Source organism: Neofelis nebulosa, chromosome 4 (assembly GCF_028018385.1).
Source record: "Neofelis nebulosa isolate mNeoNeb1 chromosome 4, mNeoNeb1.pri, whole genome shotgun sequence".
Lineage (NCBI taxonomy): Eukaryota > Metazoa > Chordata > Mammalia > Carnivora > Felidae > Neofelis > Neofelis nebulosa.
The window spans coordinates 156,074,179-156,096,105 of NC_080785.1; the positions used below are offsets into that span (position 1 = coordinate 156,074,179).

Genomic DNA, 21,927 nt, shown 5'->3' on the forward strand with positions numbered 1-21,927 from the left:
GGCCCTTACCTTCCAGAGCTCCTCCAGCTTGTTGATCTGCTGAGCAGTGATCTGCCGGGCCCGCAGCTGCTCCTGCTCAGAAGGGATCTTGACCAGCCAAGAGAGGAAGCAGCGGTCCTGGATCAGGGGCTGCCACTGGGAGCTGTCCCAGTTGATGTCCTTGAGGCTGCTCTGACTGGCGCAGGGCTGCCTACAGAAACACCGTGGGCAGGGAGAGCCCAGGTGAGGATGACCTCTGCCCCCAAGGCTTACTTTTCACCCCAAAATGATGTTCCCTACGTTTTATTATGTGATCACATTACCTTTAAATTGTTAATAATACATTGCCTCTCCCCATGCACTTGAGCTCTGAACTCTTAGAACACCGCTTTTACACAAGTGTTTTCATGACTTAACCAGAACCCGCCCCAGAAGAGTTCCTCAACATACTCAGTTCTGACTAGCCCCTCCCCCGCAAATGTGCTCACACCTCTCCCTTGGGCAGAATAGGGCCGGCTGGCGCCGAATGCCCCGCCCCCTCCAAATCAGGGCCCCGCCCTCACCTGCACAGGAGCACCACTACGGAGTCCGCTTTGGCAGGGATGAAGCCGAGGAGGAAGACATTGCGGCAGCCACAGTTGTAACACTCCAGAACTGTCTCCCCCAGGGGCCCATCCTTGTGCAGAGTCACCTCTTTGCATTTTGCCCTCACGAGGTGATTTACAATGTGGCTGAAACCAGGAAATGATAAATAGTTAACACCCAAAGTTTGGCTTTTCACCACTTCCAATTTTCAAGCCCCCCGTTAAAAGTTCCGGTACCGTTCACAGTCCATTAGCAGGGGCGGTCACACCTCATCCATCTGGCATCCCAGGGGACCAGCCCGCCCTTGAACTGGCTCCCCACTGAGCGTAAAAATCAATCCGACTTGAACAGCCTTTAAGGAAAACTTTCCTAACACGTTTCACATAGTTCCTGCTTCTTTTTTTTAGTTTCTGCTTGAAATCCTACGTATGGGGCCTGACTGAACATATCACTGAGGCCAAGACTGCTGTCCCGGAGAAGCAGGAGGTTTTGCCCCTTCCACCGCTCCTCTCTGTTTGGAGAGGCTTCTTTCTCGGTGTAGCCTCTTCTGGCCACTGTGCCTGCTTCCAGGAGCAACAGCCCCTCCTAATTTGCTGCAGGCCGGGAAACTCGATAACCAAACATATTAGAAACCTGAGGACAGTAAAAAACATGGAGCAGCAGGGCCCAGGGCTACTCTCAGGAAGCACAGGGCCGTCTCTGAACTCTGAACTATCTGAAACCGGCTTGTCTCGCTCTTTCCTTACTGCCGCGTGGCCTTCCCATTTCCGGGACAGAGCTCGCTTACACCCAGGGCTTGCAAACTCCACCCTAAGACAAGTCAGCCTTGCTTGGGGTCCAACAAGTGGTGCTTGGCTCTGCCTTGGGCTCTCCCAGCTACCTGAACGCCTGTCAGACACTGAGCACTGAGCACGCCTGCTGGGCTTCCAGCCTGCCTTGCTGCTGCCGCCCTCCCTTCACCTCCGGGGAAACCCCTTCTGTTGCAAGCTTCAGCTGACATCCTAACCCTCTCTGGACCCATGAAGCTAGTCAGATTATCCAACCAACCGTCACCGCTCTCAGCATCCACTTTTCTGAAGCTGTCACACACAACTGGGCATTTTACCAGACTCTGATTTCCTCTGTCTTTTCTGCACCCACCTCACCCCACCTACACTGGAAGCTCCCTGAAGGCAGTGGCTGCCCCATTATCTTTATAATCTGGCCTCATGCAAACATGCAGTGCTGGCTGACAGAGTCTGTTTTCTCTTAGAGGCCTTTCACTCACTTCCCTGATCTTGGCTCTGCTGACCGGAAGCTGGGGTTGCCAGCTAAGTTTTATTTAATTGCTTTTCCTGCAGGAGAGGAACTAATGCAATCACAGTAATGCTGAAATTACCCAGAACATTCTGAAAATGGGACATGATACTGGTTACCCTGAAGATGCTTTTCCTTTCAAACCTTTAAAATTAAATACCATGAGACGCCTGGGGGGCTCAGGTGCTTAAGCATCTGATTCTTGATTCAGCTCAGGTTATGATCTCACGGTTTGTGATATGGAGCCCTGAGTAAGGGCTCTGTGTTGACAGCATGGAGCCTGCTTGATATTCATATTCTCTCTCTCTCTCTCTCTCTCTCTCTCTCTCTCTCTCTCACTCTCTCTCCCTCCCTCCCTCCCTCCCTCCCCCCCCCCTTGTGCTCACTCTCTCAAAATAAATGGAACATTTTTTAAAAAATTAAGCATCAGCCCCCTTTCTTGCCTCACTCAGAAGCTCACAGTTCGCACTGCTCACTCTAAGATGACACGAGATCTGTCCACTGTCCTCAGGCAGTACGAGATGGTGAGGCCTGGCCTACAGCTGCTGAAGACACAGGAAGAGTGGGGGCTCTGCGCAAATAAACTTTCCTATGGGGTTTCGCCACTTTATGTCTCTAAAACACGAACCCCAGAAAATGCTGCTTTCTTGCCGAAGACCAGGCGCCATTTCCCACAAGACTCTGCTCTGCTTCTCTACGACAGAGGAGTGAGCTATCACACATGATGGCAGCCTCTGGAGAAGCCACTAGGACTGGACCCTCACTGGTGGTAGGGACCAAGGAGTCCCATCACTAGAACTAGACAAACAGACTGGACTCTCCCTGGAATCCAAGCACCAGCACAAAACTGGTCTCACCCCAAATACAAGAGACCCAGTCACAGCTGCTGCTGATCAACAGCAGGAAGGGAAGCCCAGAGACGACGGTCAAGTGAACTTAATTTAATCCGATGATTCAGGATCTGGCCCGTATTAGCCTCAGGACTGCTCCGATGAGCTAAGGCCAGAGGGAGCCTTCTCAGGAAGCGGCTCCCATGGATGCCCATTACTGTCTTGGGAACATCCTCCCCAGGCACCCAGTAATGAAGACAAACGGGCGTGCCAGGAGCTCATCTTGCAGAAAAATATAAATAAAAACTGGGAACGAGAATTAAGCCAACCCTACTTGCATAATAAAAAGAACCACAGAGAATAAATCAAGGGTAAATACATTAAGGCATTCACACACCACCATCTGTTTCAAGTTAAACCAGTCACAGAGGAGGGAAAAAACCAGGTTTGTTAGCGTGATTTTATATTGTGCTTTTGCTTCAACATTTCCATAATTTACACACAAATCTGAGCACAGCACTGATTAAAGACACATGCGCGGTTTGATTATCTACCTGCCAGAAGTATTTCCACGTCCATTACAGAACCACTTCTTGCTGGTATTACAGTAAACCACGCAAGCAGGATCGTGTATTCCGCAGTAACTAAAAAAGGCAAAACATCAACAGTTAAAGCTGGAAGGTCTTTCTCTGGTTTTAATTTGGCAGGATGTAAAATTCTTTCCTCTTACAACATTTTTAAATTTTTCATTAAACACATACTCAAACCCAACGATCCCACTAGCAAAATCCAATCAGTTAACTGCAGAGGCTTCTTGACCCTGCAAATGCAGGGAAAGGGTTCAGGGTGCTGGGGAGCTTCCTCAGAGAGGCCCTAGACAACAGCAAAGCCCCTTCCAGGTGAGGGGTGAGAACTGTGGAAAGTGCCAGGTGAGCCCAACAATGGAGGTCTGACACCCCAAAGCAACCCCCTGTCACTCCCTTTGGCCTGAAGTTTCCAGAACTGTGACTTAAAAGAACGGAAGTCAGCATCCCTGGCTCTGGGCACACAGAAGAGTAAGCTGTAACCACACCACGTTCACAAGGCACTCCACATCCCAGCAGAGGGCGCCATGCTCCTGGGAACGCTCAGCTCAGCCCCAGCAGCAGAGAGTCTCAGGGCGCAGACTGAGCTCAAGCTTGCAAGGAGCACCTCAGGAGAGCCCCCAGCCTCATTCTTCTGAAAATCAACACATCAAAAACAAAAACTGGCTCACCACAGAGTCCTCTGTGTGTATGAAGCCAAGACTCAGTCTCAAACTGAATGTGGGTCAGCCAAGAACCTTCCCTGCAACACCCCACACCTTGGGGACAGCTGGGAAGGTGAGGGGGTGTGCAAACTTTAACCACCTGCAGCTTTACCGGAACCACTTCACTGCCAAATGTGTAGGCAACAGGAACACTGACACATCACTAAGACGTACATAAAAACATTTGTAAACAAGAGTGGAAACAAGAGCCAAAATAAAGTTAAAAACAAAAAGCCAAAATAGTTATAAAAAAAAAAAAAAAAAGTCTGTCCACAGAGCAGGGAAAAGAGCAGCACTATCCTGTGGTGGGCACAGACTCTGGGGGGGCAATGTGCCCGAGAGGTGGGCAAGACTGAGCCGTGGCCCAGGTCTACAGTGGCCCTGACTGGCCGGGTGCCCTGAGCAAGATCATTTCACCTCTTTTGGTCTCAATTTTCTTGCGTATGTGTAACAAAGCAAGAGTAAGTCCAAGCTTAAGGGTCAAAATGTAACAGATGGATCCTGCTCTAGATGAGAATTCCAAATTTGGTCAACAAACAGGTCTACCCACTGATTATTCAACTCCAATTTTGGGGGAATTTTGAACACATCAGAGAGGCAGATATTTTAAAGTATCCTACAATCAATCATCTCTTCGTAAGAGAAATTTTAGCTGCTGTTTGTTTACCCTCTAAACCTAAATCCTCACCAAATGTGAGGAATTCTTTTGAATGAGTGAGCGGAACAGGTACCAGGAACCAACCACCTCAAGGCCTGAGAAGGAGAGTCTTTCCCCTACCCTCTAGGTGAATTAGGGGTGTCAGAGTGTGCTGACCCCACCCTCCCGCTCCTGACTATGTGTACACAAATCTGAAGAATCTCCTTATTTCGTAATACCAAATGTCACAGTTCAGTGGCTTAGATGGGCTTCTAAAGCCAGCAAACCCACTCAGAATGAAAAAGCTCTGCGGGATGAGTCTGAGACTCTGCCGTCGGCACTCACCTGCAGGCATGTACAGGGAGATCCTTCGTGTAATAGGTATCTTCTTCATCTTCTTCAAAGTTCAACTCGGCCAACAGCTGGCTGGTCTTGGCCACATTGTCATCCACAGCCCCGTTCTGCAGAATGCCCTCTGGTCCACCGACCTACAGCAGAACAGTACCAACACCACGCAAGGCTGCAGCTTCCAGGCCTTAGCCCAGGCACGTGACCTGTCCTCAAACGAGCAGCCGTGGTGACCTTCCCACAAGTGCCGGCCTGCTCTCCACCTAAGACAGTTCAGCTTCTTCTGACTGGACTTTTTACACTCTCCCTATTAAACCCATCTGGACAAAAACAGGGTGTTGGTGACCTAGGTCATCCACCCTGCCTCCTGCATATCCAGGTCCAATCCCATCTGGTCACGGAGCCATGAGCAAACTGGATGCTGAGGAAAACGCTTCGTTCCCATGACTGAGGGTCACAAGGAGCAGGATGACTTTTTACAAAGTTGTGGCAATCCCCTCTGGGGACAGTTGCACAGTGTCAGGACAGAGGGCCTGGAATGCCAGCAGAGTGATGGGTCCCACCAAAGCCTAAGCACCAGACGTAAAGGCTGTGTCCACTGGAGATGAGGGAGAGCAGTTTTCTCACTAGTCAACATACTTCCTCCACTGCCAGTTTCCCTCTCCAGAGGGCAGCCCTTCTTCCTTATGAATTAGTAGTTCAATGTTAGGATGACCTTCCAAACTCAGGCTATAATCTTACTACTTATATTACCTTTTATAAGTTACAACTGCAAAAACACACCAAAAGGCAATTTTTAACAATAACCCATGAATTTCACAGGCACTTCTACTGAGCTCACATTTCCATTCAGAGGCACATGGATTCAACTCGCCAGAGATTAACGGGCATTCCTAAAGCCACCGCCAGGAACCTCAGACAGCAGTCAATAGTCCTTGTCATCTCCCCATCCTCCCAACAGGAGGAGATGACACATCTCCCACATGAGGTTGGGTCAGGCAGCAGGAGTGTCGGAACAGTGATGAGGACGGGGAGGAATGAATGACAGAAGCCCCAGGGCAGGCACCAGATTTCTCTGAGCAGTGAGACAGGATCAGACACTGGCCCCCCCTCCCTCAAAAAGCCCTTGCCACTTAGAGCCACACCATGTGGGGTCAGCTCAGGCCAGTGAGCTCAAGCCAGCAGTGCCCCCGGGGCCTTTTCCTGTCCACTGCTCCAGCCAAGTTACCTGTAAGATTCTAAAGACAGCAGATCTCTTGGGGATGTGGAGCTGGGGGTGGGGGTGGGTGGGGGGAGAGGGCAGCACACACCCAGTTACACGGGGGAATCAGGAAGTGCATTGCCCCCTAGGGGGCATTCTGGAAACTGCAGTGGCGCATTTGGGTTGTGAGTAGGGGGGTATCTACAGCTGTGTCTATAATGGTCTCAGCCCACATTAGAACCCCATTTCACAGCTTCTGCCACTACTTTAATGCACTTTTTTCAGGCAGGCAACAACCAAGTTAAATGAAAGAAAACTATGCTTTGTTTGAAAAAAAAATTTTTTTTTTCAAAGAAAAAAATCAAAATCAACATTTGGATTTTAATGCAAAGACAGTACTGTAACAATCACAAGCACTTCTTTGTGAACCCCTGATCTCTCTTTTTTTTTTATTGTAGTAAAATACACATAATATAAAATGTACTACTGTAGCCATTTTAAAAATATTTATTTTTGAGCAAGAGAAGGAGGGGGAGGGGGAGGAGGAGGGAAAGAGAGCAAGCACGAGCAAGCAAGGGGCAGAGAGACTCCACACTGCCCAGGGCTCCACACTGTCAGCGAAGAGCCCGCCGCGGGGCTTGAACTCATGAACTGTGAGATCATGACCTGAGCCGAAATCAAGAACTGGATTGCTTAACCAACTGAGCCACCCAGACACCCCCCTCCCCCTTGTAACCATTTTTAAGTGTACAGCTCAGTGGCATTAAATACATTCCTATTATTCTACAATCATCACCAACACCCATCTCTACAACTTTTTCATCTGAAACTGAAACTCTGTATCCATTACCAACCCTCCATTCCCCCCCTGAGCCCCTGGCACCCACGTTTCTACTTTCTCTGAAAACTTGACTACCCTAGAGATCTCATATAAATGGTCTCATAGTGTTTGTCTTTTTGTGACTGGCTTATTTCACATAGCATACTGTCCTCAAGATTTATCCATGTTATAGCATGTGTCAGAATTTCCCTTCTTAAGGCTGAATAACATTCCACTGTATGGACAGACGTTTTGTTTACCCGTTTACTCTTCAGTGGGCACTTGGGTTTTTTCCACCTTTTGGCTGCCATGAACATGGTATACAGCGATCTCATCAAGTTCCGGCTTTCAATTCTTTTGGGGATATACCCCAAAAGAAGCAGACTTGCTGGATCTTATGGTAATTCTATATCTAACTTTTCTGAGGAACTGCATAGTATTTTCCACAGAGACTATGCCATTTTACATTCCCACCAACAGTGCACAAGGGTTCCAATTTCTCCATAGCCTCGATGATACTCATTATCATTCTTCTGGGTTTTTTTTTTAAATAACCAACTTAATGAATATGAGGTAGTTATCTCATTGTGGCTTTGATTTGCATTTCTATGCTAGCTAATGAAACTGAGGATCTCTTCTTGTGCTTGTTGGTCATTTATACATCTTCTTTGGAGAAATGTCTACTGAAGTCCTTTGCCCATTTTTAATTAGATTGTTACATTCTTTGTTGAGGTGCTTTGAAGTTCTGATCGTTGGCTATCACTTCAAAAAGTCACCTGTTTGGCAATGTTTCTCTTGACACATGCAGTGGCAATGCTACTGTGAGGCTGCCACCCAGGGCCAGCACTGCTGGCTCGCAATGTCTCCTGGTATGACTGTGTTAGGCACGCACGTGTTGGTTTTCTTTTTAAGAGATTTTTTTTTTTTTTTAACATTTATTTATTTTTGAGACAGAGAGAGAGAGGGAGGGAGCATGAACGGGGGAGGGTCAGAGAGAGGGGGACACAGAATCTGAAACAGGCTCCAGGCTCTGAGCGTTAGCACATAGCCCGACGCAGGGCTCGAACTCACGGACCGCGAGATCATGACCTGAGCCGAAGTCGGGACGCTTAACCTACTGAGCCACCCAGGCGCCCCAACACATGTTGGTTTTCTGAAAGTGTGTGGCCAGGTCACAGCACCAGGATTTCATCTTATGGCAGAGAAGGAGGTATGCATCTCATGCTGCAGAAGGCAGCAATTAGAAATTGACATCTGCAGGGGTGTCTGGGTGGCTCAACTGATAAAGCAGTTCAGGTTATGATCCCAAGGTTCCTGAGTTTGAGCCCCCACATCGGACTCTCTGTTGTAAGCATGGAGCCCTCTGCAGATCTTCTGTCCCCCTCTCTGTGCACCTCCCCTGCTCATGTTCTCTCAAAAATTAAAAAAGAAAAGAAAAGAAAAGAAAAGAAAAGAAAAGAAAAGAAAAGAAAAGAAAAGAAAAGAAAAGAAAAGAAAAGAAAGAAATTGACATCTGTGATCCCATTTAAACTCTTAAAGTCAGTAAACAGGTTCCTCAAGTATTTAAGGTAACAAGGTTTCTGAGAATATTATGGAAGGCAAACTTTTTACTTGATCTAAAACTATTCTTTCCAGGGATGCCTGGGTGGCTTAGTCAGTAAGGCGTCCAACTCTTGATTTCGGCTCAGGTCATGATCCCACAGTTCATGGGTTCAAGTCCTGTATCAGGCTCTGTGCTGACGAATGCTGGGCCTGCTTGGAATTCTCTCTCCCTCTCTCTCTGCCCCTCCCCTGCTCATGCTCTCCCTCTCAAAATAAATGAACTTTAAAAAACAAACAATTCTTTCCATAGATCTGGTATCCTGAGCTTAAATGCATATTGACACCTTTTATGACTTCACTCTGATCAGCTTTCATCTTTCCAAAGAGAAATGTGCTATCTTTCCAATCCAATCTCAGCAGAAAAACACCTTAAAACCCAGAATTAGGGAGCTTAGGTGGCTCAGTTGGTTAAGCATCTAACTCTTGATTTCAGCTCAGGTCATGATCTCATGGTTTCATGGGTTTGAGCCCCGGGTCGGGTTCTGCACACTGACCACATGGAGCCTGCTTGGGATTCTCCCTTTCTTTGCCCCTCCCCTGCTCATGCTCTGCCTCTCTCAAAATAAACTTAAAAACAAACAAACAAACAAACAAACAAACAAACAAACAAACCACCACCACCCAGGATCATCAGAAGGCTAAGAAGGTGGTCCAGGAAGGAATCAGCATGCAGCTCCCCCTCTCAAGCTCAGAATAGCATTTACATTTTTTTTTTTTTTTTTTTTTATATGACCCTGGGACAATGACCTGAGTCGAAATCAAGAGTTGGATACTCAACTGACTGAGCCACCTAGGCACCCTGGTACTCATATTTAAAAAAAAAAAAAAAAAAAAATTAATGTTTATTTTTTGAAAAAGAGAGACAGAGACCAAGTGTGAGTGGGGCAGAGAGACACAGGGAGACACAGAATCTGAAGTAGGCTCCAGGCTCTTAGCTGTCAGCACAGAGCCCGAAGCAGGGCTTGAACTCACGAACCATGAGATCTTGACCCAAGTTGAAGTCAGATGCTTAACCAACTGAGCCATCCAGGCGCTCCCCAGTATTTATAAACAGCTGGATTAAATACCTAATAATATCCTCAATTTTACTTCTTATCCCACAATGTTTAGGACATTTACTATCTAACCTTTTAAGAAAATGTTTACAGATTCCTTATCTAGAAGAACTCCTAAAATATCTTATTAGATTGCATAAGCTTTTACGTGTAAAGAAATGCCCTTGGTGATATCTGAAGCTTTACTGTCCTGAAACATCAAAATTGGTCCACAGAGTAATACAGAAAAGTGCATACCACCTGGGTGCCATCTTCCTACCCATTCCTGCCTCATCTGGGCCTCAGATCCCACAGTTCACCTCCCCTCACCAGGGGAAGGCCTGAACCAGCAGAGGACACCTCCTGACCAGCCACATGGGGACCCACCCTGCACACTTACCCCTTCAGGTTAATAATGGGGAAAGAAATGTAGGTCTACTCTCAGAACTCTTGGGAGACAATATGATACAGATACAAGGTCAGGTAGACTCTCCACACCTCCACTAGAGCTGGAGGCCCAGAGAAGACAGTCCAGATTCTCCAAGGCCCAGTAGCCCTCCAGCCTCCTGGTTAGGGAACGTATAATGTATACGTGGCCCACACACACACACGCACACACTCCCAGCTCTCACTCAGCCCCACTCCTGCCCAGCTATGATCTGGCCACAACACAAACTGACTTCTATAGTGGGGTTGTTAGTTTTCCCTCTACTCTCTGGAAAGTTTTAAGATAAACATTAAGTTCAAAAATACATCTGACCTTAGAAACTATAATTAAATTAGTTAAAACAAAGCTCTAACTAGAGAGTGCCCAGCACAGAGAAGGTCCACAACCCATGCCAGGTGACAAGACGGGAGGAGTGAAGGGTCCTTGGCCAGAACAGGACTGAGGTCCTCCGAGATTATCAACCCCTCACTTCCAGTCAGGACCCCTGCAGCCTGCAAGGCTCAGAGAGGCAGCACCCCCCCCGCACCCACAGGAACCCTGAGCCCACTCCCAGGCATCACATCACTGGAGAAACAGTTCCCTCTTCGCCTCTGCTCTGGGTAGAGGTCTGCAGATGTTTTCTGCCCAGGGACAGTTTCATACAAGCAACTACAGAATTCACTGTGTACATCAGAGTAGCAGGAAGAAAAGTTGCTTCAGTCCCACAGAGGAAAAGCATGTAAATTCAAAAATCACTCCCAAATGTGCTGGTAAGAACTTTTAGACCACAGATTTTTACTCCAAACCTCATAAGCATTGTACCACGCAGCATGAAATGGACCTTTCAGTCCCTCAGTCTCTGAGTCTGCCAGTGCTCCGGGGCCTTTGCACTCACTGTCCCTTGGTTTCTGCACAGCTGGCTCTTGGTCCTTTGGGTCTCAGTCCACAGGGCGCCTCCCAGGGAGGCCTCCCCCATTCCATCTGTGGAGCCCCAAAGCAGGGGTCCCTACTATGACCCCAGGACCTAGAAATGAGCCACACCCCAGGAAGCCCTCATAGTGTAGGCTAAATGAATACATCTTCACACTAAAAGCATAAACACTGAAATGTAAAATAATTCATCTCATCAATAAAAGTATTTTTTTATCCTGAGGTTTAAATAAAAAGAGAGTGGGCAATCACCTTTCCCTCAGGGTAAGGAGAGGCTGAGCCTCACCTCTGGAAAAAGCTAACAGAAGTTCTGGCCTCCCCCCAGCTTTTGAGAAAGTTTCAAAACTACAGGGAATAAACAACTCACATAACCATCACCTGGATCCACCAGCCACTCACACTTTACCACACTTGCTCTGTCCCTCTGCACACACACACTTTTACTTTCCTGACCCATTTCAGAGTCGCAAGCCCCAGGACAAGCATCTTCTCCATGTAATCACTATACAAGCCTCACGCTTGGGAATTATGCTGATAAAACTGATATAATACTGCTATCTAATAAGCACAAGCACAATTCCCCAACATCCTAACGTCCTTTCTAGTTTTCTACATTCAAGACCTAGTTAACACTCGTTACTTATGCTGTCTCTTTAGCCTTCTTTAATCCATTAGTTTTAACCACATGTAACTGCTGACATTCAACCATTTCTGACCTACGAAAATGCCTTCACATGGTCCCACTCAAGAGAGTGGTCCCCAGATTCTGGATAAAAAGGATCCTCACCGGCCTCCCTCTTTACAGAGAACCCTTGTTCTGGTCAGCATGCTGAGTCCAGGCCTATGGTTCATTTCAATGCTCAGAGTGTCCTTGATGTGTCCGAGGCATCCCCACCTCAACCTGAGCTGCCTCTGCATGTCCAGCCCTGGGATCATTACTCTCAAAGGAGCCCACTCCACGCCTGCAGGGAGAAGCCAGGGTGTGATGATGGGTTCAGTCCAGAAGCCAGGACACCTCACAGGACAATGACACAGACTGGACCCCAGCTCAGTGGCATGAAAAGAAGAGGGAGAGGCTGCCCTGGAGAGCAAGCCAAGATTCATAACCATCACATAAATGGTGGACCTCACTGGGGGCCAGACCAAGTCAAGACATCTTCTCATGAGTGAAGAATCTGTGGAGAAAGGGGAGCCCTGTGGATTAGATGATCCCAAAAAACGACTGTCAGTGCTATTCATCTGACAACAGCAGTATTGCCTATGACGGAAAGATGCTTTTTTGTTTCTAGAAACGCATAGTAAATATAGGTCAAAATGATTGTGTATTGCTAACTCATATGGCTCAACCTCAGAAGGAAGGATGAAATAACATGTTGGATTTCTTTTAAAGCTCTTCTGCGATGAGAATAAAGGGCCAGAGGACAAAACTGCTGAACTGAGGAGATGGATATGCCGGGTTTGTTTTCTTTACTTGCAGAGAATCCATAACCAACGTTTTTACACAATATAGATGGACGTGGTGGCCTCCATGGAGTCCGAGGAGCCATGCACTCAAAAAGAGTGACGGAAGGCAAGCACAGTTCTGACCAAATGCCTTCTACTCCAAGATGAGGAGAGCCACCTCCCCCAAGTCACTGGCATCCCTGGCAGCTGAGCTCTGCAAGGAGCAAAGCAGACACGAAAGTGCCATCCTCAGTCGTGACAAAGGGCTACCCGCAGAGCTCAGCAAGCAGCCTAGGTCTAGAAGCCATCCAGGCAACAGTCTGCACGGATCCAAAGAAGCCCGGCTTGGCTCAGTAATCCAGCTCACAAGCTGCAACCAGACTAACACATACAAACAGGCACAACGATCCTTTCCCAGCCATGGGATCCCAGGACCCAGCATCCCCATGTTTACTAGAGGAAGCAGGATGCTGCTCTCAAGGAAAGCTCCTCTGCCAAGAAGAGTTCAAAGACCCCCTGAAAGCAGGGCCCCGAGACCTGGAAAATGAAGCCCTGAAGACTCAGCCAGACTCGCCACCCTTCCACACCTTCCAGGCCACACTCTGTTCCGGGTCCCACCAAGCAGAACTGGGAGTCATGACCCTTCTCTGCGGGCAGGACTATCCCGGCAACACTGCAAGACCACCCTGCCAGGGCAACAACCACAAATGCCCCTCAGTTGAGAGCCACTGCCCAGAATCTGCTCCCTCCAGCCTCCGTGCATGCTGCTCTGGTGGGGTCTCTCCCTTTCTGCAGAGCCTCTTACCCTCTCTCTCAGGGCAGTGTCTCCAAAGGGTCTGCTGACCAGCACCAACTCCACCCATACCTCCCATCAGAGAGGAGCCCTGCCTCAGCCTTGGGGGATCACGGGCCCTGACAAAAACCACAGACAGAACTTGTGTCTGCTCTAGCCATAATTCCTTATGAGGACTCAGGGGCAACAGGGTATCCAGTGCAGTCAACATGTCCCAGCAGGAGTGGCCACTCTGGCTGCCTGGTACTGTAGTAGTTCACACACTCACATTTATACACATGCGCCGGCATGCACAGGCACATATCTGACCACAAGGCACTCTGCCGGAGCTCCCCTTCTGGCTTTGTCCACACTCTGCCAGGTCTACCTGCCATCTAAGGGCCCTTCCTCTCAAGCGAGGTCACAATATCCCCTCAGCAGCTCCATGAGGCTCTAGGATCCAGCCCGAGCCCCTGGCATGGCGTATCAACCCTTGCCCGCACCCACTCTCCTCCACACCAAGCCAAGTGTAGCGCTCCATGCCCACCTCTCTGCCCAGCAGCATGCCTTCCTGAACTCAAGGAACACTGCTCACAAAAGCTTTCCCTCTGCAGGGCAGACCACTCCCTCTTCTGGGCCCTCATGATCCCAAAGGTCAACCGCAGTCTGAGCAGCACCTGTCATTTCTAACACAACAGCTACAGATGGCAAAGGATTCACTTTGACCCCCAATCCTCAGAGAGCACAGCAAGGCAAGAAGCAGGACTACAGAGAGGGGCAGGAGACAAGGACCAGGCTGAAGAGACTGGCCTGACAGCATGTACAGTGGGGTCAAAAGTAAACATGAACAGATATATGAGGGCTCCCAGGCTCACCCTGAAAGCAGCGTGGCCAGGCCTCCGTTCCTGACTCTGCACCCACGTGGAGGGCCCAGCATACAGGGTGGTGAATCTCCCCCAACAGGTGACTGGGAGTGGCTGAGCACGGGGTCACTCCATTTCCCTACATTAGAGATGCTGATGAGAAACTACAAAGATTAACAGGAGCAAAAAGGGGAGGGGCAGGAAGGAGAAGGAGCAGGAAGGGGAACAAAAAGAGGCATGAAGAAGAATCAAAGACCATGAATTGTGTGATGGTCGAACAACTCTGCAAATTTACTAGAACAACACTGAATTGCACATTTACATACAAGACTCTATGGTATGTGATCATACCTTAATAAAGCTATTAGAAAAACGTCTCCTTTTTTTGGTTCTGGGAGCAGGATTGAGAAAGAACTTTGTTTTTCAGTTAACACTGGTATTGTTCAAGTGTTAACTTTGCCCCCAATCGTATTCAATCTGGGTTAAGAAATTAGGGTGAACAGAGTAAGAAGTCATTTTGCTTATTCACCAATGACACGTAAGCCCTTCCTCTCCCCTAATCGCCCATGGAGTCCTAACCATCTAGAAACAAACTTGGGAAATCCAATAAGGGGAAAGTGCTGAACGAACACTTGCCAGAGCTCCTGCAAGGTTACCAGTGTCTTATCTCCAATTTTCTCAAGGTGTGCTTATATCACCGCTGAACTGAGTGTTCACAAAACCAGATGGAAAAAGTCCCACTCAAATTTTAAACTCACCACTTTTGGGAACCCCTAGACTGTACTGAATTCATTCCTCCTCTTCATAAACTACAGGCCAATAAGCAGAAGATGATCTGTTTACCTGGATGGTCAAGAATATGTAAGGACAGCTTTCCATGATCAATTCTGAAGACTAGGTAGCAACTCTTTACTCAAGTATCTACCACTTGAAGAGGAAAAGAAGCTCAAGTGTATGTACTCAAGACTACAACTAATGAAGAGCCTTTGTTTACCCATTTACCTGTTGATGGTCACTGGAGTTTTTTCCAGTCTGGGGCTCTCAAGAACGAATCAGCTATAAATGCTCAGAGCAGCCCCACGTGTGGACAACCACCTTTGCTTCTCTGCTGGACCACAGAGAAATGGGTGAACCATCCCATCAGCAAGGTATGAAAGTTACAAGTGGCTTTCCAGCCTTTTAAAAAATTTGAGCCACTCTTATGAGCAGGTAGTGGTATCTCCCTGTGGCCTTTTCAGTTTCATTGAGGTGTAACTGACATACAATCAACAGTGCATGCTTAAAGTGTATAGTTTTATAAGTTGTCATACATCAGTGTATGTAAACACCCAATCAAGATAACCAACACATCCATCACCAAGTCTCCTTATGCCCTTTGTCACCCTCTCTCTTTTCCTTCCTCCTTCTCCCAACCACTAATCTGTTTTCTACTACTACTAGCACTTTCTAGGGCTTCATACAAACAGAATCACAGGGTATATATTCTTTTTTTTTTTTTTTTTTTTTTGGTCAGAGTGCTTCTTTTACCCAGAATTATTCTGAGATGCATCCATATCATTGTGTGTATCAATTCCTTTTTCTGCCTGGGTAGTGTTCCCAACTCTTACATCTTTACCATAATTCCCATATTTGGAGAAAACATGACAGTAGCAACCATCAAAAGGATATATTCCAGGGGCGCCTGGGTGGCTCAGTCGGTTGAGCGCCGACTTCGGCTCAGGTCACGATCTCGCGGTCCGTGAGTTCGAGCCCCGCATCGGGCCCCTGTGCTGACAGCTCAGAGCCCGGAGCCTGTTTCGGATTCTGTGTCTCCCTCTCTCTGACCCTCCCCCATTCATGCTCTGTCTCTCTCTGTCTCAAAAATAAATAAACGTTAAAAAAAAAAAATTAAAAAAAAAAAAAAAAAAAAGGATATATTCCAACTAGACAGGGCAGAAGGTTTATAACACCAACTATTATGCAAAGCACTTCTGAAATTACCTTTCCCTGCCCTTTGATGGGCGGGGGAAGGGCCCACGAAGAGTCAGATAGGCAAAAGAAAATGGTCCCTTGTATCTTAAGGACACTTGGCAGGATTATGTCAGCACTTTTCATTCCATGATCTGGAAGGCTTTGATAAATATCAGTTACATTTCATAAGCAAAACAAATGTTATTTGAACCAACTTGTAGCTCAGCAGGAGTCACCCCTGTGCCATTCTCCTACCCTGGCAGGGACACACATTCTGCCTTTAAGCAAACTTTCAGGTAGGGGCGCCTGGGTGGCTCAGTCGGTTAAGCGTCCGACTTCGGCTCAGGTCAGGATCTCGCGGTTTGTGAGTTGGAGCCCCGTGTCGGGCTCTGTGCTGACAGCTCAGAGCCTGGAGCCTGCTTCAGATTCTGTGTCTCTCCATCTCTCGGTCCCACCCCTGCTCATGCTCTGTGTCTCTCTGTCTCTCAATAATAAACGTTAAAAAAAAATTTTTAAACAAACTTTCAGGTAAAACCAACTAAGCAAAACTGGTATCAAAAGTGGCTGCACGCTGGGAAGGAGCCTGGCAGCTCCTGCAAAGGTTATGCACAGAGTTACCACACAACCCAGCAATTTCACCTACAGCCACACAGAAACCTGCACATGAATGTTCACAGCAGCATTATTTATAATAGCTACAAGGATAAACAACCCAAATGTCCACCAACAGATGAGTGGATAAACAAAATGTGGTCTGTCTGTACTGTGGAATACTGTTCAGTCAAAAAAGAAATGGTAGTAGATACATGTTACAGCATGGATGAACCTTGAAAACATACTTGGTGAAAGAAACGAGACACAAAAGACCACATATTGTCATTTATATCAAATGTCCACAGTAGGTAAACCTGAGACAGAAAGATCAGTGGCTGCCTGGGGTTGGAGAAAGGAGGATTGACAAGCTAAGAGGTATGGGGTTTCTTTTTAGGGTGATGAAAATATGCCAAAATTGACGATGGTGAGGGCTGCACAACTCTGAACGTACTAAAAGCTACTGAACTGTACACTTTAAATGGGCAAACTGTATGCTACATGGATTCTATCTCAAGAAAGCTGTGAAACAGAAGTAGCTGCACAGCACTTGATAAGTTACAGCTACTCATTCAATAAGATAAAATCAAAAGGCATTCAGAATGGGTTTGAGTCTTTCTGGAAGCCCCACTGTACAGTTAGTTACCCAGCCAACTCTTGAGGACAAATAAGGAAAATTCCAAATGTTGTAGGCAGCCAATGCCACCAACTGGCATAGAGAAGAATCAACTTTTTTTCCACTTTTCAATTCTATTCAGACTTTTCCTGCCCCCAAATTCAGAGCCTTCTCTTACGACACAAAGGATGTAACTCCCATTCCCCAAACACAAACTTGGGCTACACGTGAGTGGGTCATCTGAGTTAATTAAAAGTAAAGAAGGATAAACCCTTTTGATGTCATCAGAACTCAGGTGAGCTCAACTGCAACATTTACCTCTGGTGGAGAGTTTTAAAGCTCCTATTTTATACAACTCAGTGCTCAGGTGCAGAAAAATAGATTATTTCAACTGAAAGAGAAGGGCATGCCCTGTAACTCACTGATCACAAACAGAATACAAGAACAAAACTAGAACTCAGAGCTGTTTTACACTGGCCAGAAAAACACTGGCCAATATAAAGAATATGCAATAAAAGTCTTAAAAAGAATTTGCAATAAAACGATTACCTTTACCAACCCTGAGCTGCCACTAACCATGGCACATCGCTCAACTGAGTGATCTTTATCCTCAGCCTCTGGACGCACTGGACACAAGTTACAAACAGCGTTATCTGGTCCATCCAAACTTGAGTCCAGATTTCATGTATGTTTCCGGTCCATCCAAACATAAGTGCAGATTTCAGGTATGTTGAAAAGTGTAACAAAAATAAAACTCCTATACCCCCATTTCACAGCTGTGAAAACAGAGGGGTCTACAGGTGTCATCATGAGTGTCCAACGGCTCATTCGTTTCTCCAGGCAAACTCTCTCCTATCTTCCTCCACCATATGTAAACCAAGCTGAAAAAATACATACTTGCACACCTGTTCTCCCTGATGCTCCACCCATCAGGCATCTATTTTTAAGGAAATCTAGGGTTAGAATGAGTCAAATGTTTTCTGCTTCTATTAGGGGCTAAAAGAAAATCCAAGTGGGTGGTCTACCCACGAGAGTGACTCAATCAACTAGAATGCTAGCCCTCCTCCCCCAAGGACAGAGTCTGAGCTCACTCTGGCTGAGGATGGGGTGGCTCCCCCAGCCCTGACAGTGGATCCTCATGCCAAGGAACACCTGTGACAAGGGATCCCACCCCAAAACCCCAGCCAGTCCCCTCTGCCACTCCAGGGCTGGGACCTAGGTTCAGGAAGTGCGTCCCTAATACTTCTCATAACCCAAACCCAAACTTAAAATACCTAAGTAGCTTTCCCTAAACATTCACATCATTAAAAACAACATTTTCCAACGTGGCAGTACCACTTATGTAAAACCCACTATCACTGCCCCCATTGGAGGAACAAACTCAAACCTAACTTTTCCAAGACAGAGCTGGGGAGTTACATAACAAGTCGGTTTCAGCAACAGGCAATGCAAGAAGGAAAAACAAAACGCAACCTGTCTCTTGAATAATCTTCATAACCAGCGAGTGTGGGGTTCTCAACTGGAGGCTAAAATTCCGTTTCTACTCCGGGAGCTTCGACCCTGCCCTCTCCAGCGTCCCTGGGCCCGGGGAAATTTGAACCCGCGGTTTAGTGGGCATGACCGGGGGCGGGCGAGGGGGAATGCCCAGACGGCTGGGACCACAGGTGGGGGGTGGGGCAGGGAGGACGGATCACCACGGAGCTGGCTTGAACAGGGCACGGACTCAGCTGGAGGAAAACTTGGGGACAGGTCACCCCCGACGGCAGGTCACCTCGGACACGCCCAGAAGGCGACTGCGGGCAGGTGACCTAAGACGCGGCCTGAAGTAGATCCTGACCAGATCACCCGGACCCCACCGGAGCGGGACTCGAAACAGGTCTGCCCCGGCCCCGCTAGAGACCGGGAGCCGAGGCAGGTTACTCCGGACCCGGCCGGATCGGGGAACCCGGGGAAGGTCAGCCTGGGCCGGGCCTGAGTGAGGGACCTGGAACAGGTTACTTCGGACGCCGCCGGAGTGCGGGACTCGGGGCAGGTTCCCGGGCGCCGAGGCCCGGCCCGGGCTTCCGGCGCCGCCATGTGCCGCTCACCTGCGCGTCCAGCTGTCCGGCCGCAGCGCCCGCGCCAGCGCCGACCGGGCCTCCCGCACCACCTCCTCCGGGGCCGCCGGGGCCACCTGGGGGCGTCTGCGTCTGGCTGGGGAGGGTGAAGTCGGTGAACTCGAACTCCGAGCCCTGCGTGTCGGCGCCAAGCAGCTCGGCTTCCTCAGTGTCCAGGAAGGTGAGCGTCTGCGAACTGGGCCCGTACGCCTCCACACTCATGGTGCCGCCGAGTAGGGCCCTCAGGCCGGCCCCGCGCCGCACTCGAGCCCGCCGCCGCACTGAGGCCTAGGCCGCAGGCCTCGGGCCGCCGCCGCCGCCGCGCCCACGCCCCTGAACCGGACTGAAACGCCCGCCGCTGCGCGAGCCGGGCCAAGAGCCACGCGTGCCGAGCCGCCGCCACTGCCGCCGAGCCCCTCAGCGACGCTGCTCCCCTCCGAGCCGCCCGCCACTCGCAGCCCCCGGCAGGAACCGCCGTCGCCGCCGCCGTCGTGCGCGTGCGCGAGCCCGACGCCGGCGCAGGTGCGCGTGCGCGAGCCCGACGCTGGCGCAAGCGCGCGCGCTCCTCGGGGACGCCTCCAACCGCGCCCGGACACCCGCAGCTGAGCGGGCCGGCGGAACAAGCAGGGCGCACGCGCGGGGGGCAGGGCTTCTAACCGCCGTCGCGGCGGCCTCACGAGGACGTGGTCCCGCCCCAACCGCTCTTCAGTAGCGCTGGGCGGTGGGCGGTGTGACCGCGGTGGTTCCGTCTGTAGGGGCGGCGAGACTGCCTCGGGTTAATTGAGCACTATCCGGTTGCTTTCCAAAGGTGGTCTCGGAACACCCAGTTGCGGTATACCTCAAACTCTGGGAGAAGCTTCCTGGGCCTCAGTTTCCCCATCTGTGAAATGGGGGGGGGGGGGAGTACCTGGCACAAAACAGGTGGTCAGCATTCATTGGTTGAATAAAAGAATAGGGACAGCCCTTATCATGGAGGCTGGCCCAGGGCAAAGGTGGTTGCTGCTGCTTTTTAGGACAGTAATCATCATAACAATAATGTTAATATATTAGCTATACTAACGTTATAATGCTATATTGCAATTATTAATTACATTAGTTATAATTACATAATTGTAATCGCTATTCAGAGGTAGTATATGGCAAAGTTGATCGGGAGCACTTGCTCTGGGGTGAAATCCAGACCGAGACACCTTCTGGCTGTGTGACTTTGTACAAGTGACTTCAACTCTCTGAGCCTAGAGTTTCCTCCCTGGGGAGAGGTTAAATACTATCCATTATGATAGGATGAAGAGGAGCCCCGGGCTGGCTCAGTCGGTGGAGCCTCGGAATCTTGATCTCTGGGTTGTAAGTTTAAGTCCCACGTTGGATGTAGAGATTGCTTAAAAATCGAAACGTTAAAACATATAATAAAGCAGATGGGATGAAAACTACATTAAGGAAAATTCCACATGGACAGGGATTGGCTTTGTTCACATCACACAGTCTTCCCCAAGGGGATAATAATAACCCACACATGGGTGCTAAGTAAAAGTTTGTCCCAGGCTCAGCTACTGGTTTATGAACTTAACTCCAAGCTTCAGCTTCCTTTTCTATATAGTATCTCAGAGAACCTCCCCACCTCCAATTCCCTATTTGTCCCGAGATTCTGGGGCTCTCTAAATGCTTGAAGTCAGTTCATAGGGCTCCTGGTTTGCACAGCTACACTAAAAGTTCCTGATCCTGAATGGTTCTTCATTTTCCAATACTCCTGTCACTACATGATAAGAGGTTCCTTTTTCTTTCTTTACATCTTTTCTGGCCTCCTACCATGCACTAAAATGTGGGAATACAGAAATTGAATAATTAGGTCCCCTCTCCAGGAAGACACAGTTGAAGAGGAAATCCCAACAAGCCAATGGATGGTTTCAATAAAACATAAAGCCCTCTTTGGAAAATATCCAATTGAATTGGTAGAAGCATTTAAGACCAATCTGGTAACACCCATCAGAGTTTTAAACACATCCCCTCCCCCTCGTCCTTTGACCTAGCAATTCCACTTCTAAGGATTTCCTCTTATTTTCTACATACAGTCACATCTGCAAAATGGCATTTGGATGGTACACTAAAACATTAACAAAAGAAGTTGGTAATGGAGGAATTGGTGGAGGGAGAGACACAGACACATAAAGAGCCAATAGCCACATGGCAGAAATAAGTACTTATCGGTAATTATTTAAATGTAAATGGATTAAACTTTTCACTAAAAGGGCAGAGATTATCAGATGGATTTTTTAAAAATGATCCAGGGGTGCCTAGGTGACTCAATTGGTTAAGCGTCTGACTTTGGCTCAGGTCATGATCTTGCAGTTCGTGAGTTCGAGCCCCACATCAGGTTCTCTGCTGTTGGCACAGGGCCTGCTTCAGATTCTCTGTCTCCATTTCTCTCTATCCCTCACTGTGCATGCAAGCTTGTGCGCACGCGCTCTCTCCCTCTCTCTCAAAAATAAACATTAAAAAAACACATTAAAAAAAATGATCCAACTATATGCTGTCTACAAGAGACTCACTTTAGGGGTACCTGGGTGGTTCAGTCGGTTAAGCCTCTGACATCGGCTCAGGTCATGATCTCACGGTTCATGA

General features: G+C 48.4%; 1 protein-coding gene and 1 long non-coding RNA gene across 3 annotated transcripts in view; both read right to left on the minus strand.

Annotated features, from left to right (window-relative positions):
• UPF1 (UPF1 RNA helicase and ATPase) overlaps positions 1-19,807 on the minus strand; it is a 37,459-nt gene extending 17,652 nt beyond the window's left edge. For both annotated transcript variants that reach the window (XM_058727360.1, XM_058727359.1), the window contains exons 1-5: positions 19,300-19,807; positions 4,961-5,103; positions 3,245-3,334; positions 543-710; positions 10-190 (exon numbers count right to left, since the gene is read on the minus strand). In XM_058727360.1, coding sequence (XP_058583343.1) covers positions 10-190; positions 543-710; positions 3,245-3,334; positions 4,961-5,103; positions 19,300-19,530 — 813 coding nt within the window. In that variant the 5' untranslated portion in view covers positions 19,531-19,807. The remainder of the gene's footprint in view (positions 1-9; positions 191-542; positions 711-3,244; positions 3,335-4,960; positions 5,104-19,299) is intronic.
• On the minus strand, positions 15,538-19,285 carry LOC131510344 (uncharacterized). The gene is made up of 2 exons (XR_009261007.1): positions 15,984-19,285; positions 15,538-15,736 (listed from the first exon to the last, which is right to left on the minus strand). It is a non-coding gene; the product is annotated as an uncharacterized LOC131510344 (long non-coding RNA).
• Positions 19,808-21,927: the final 2,120 nt, after the last annotated feature.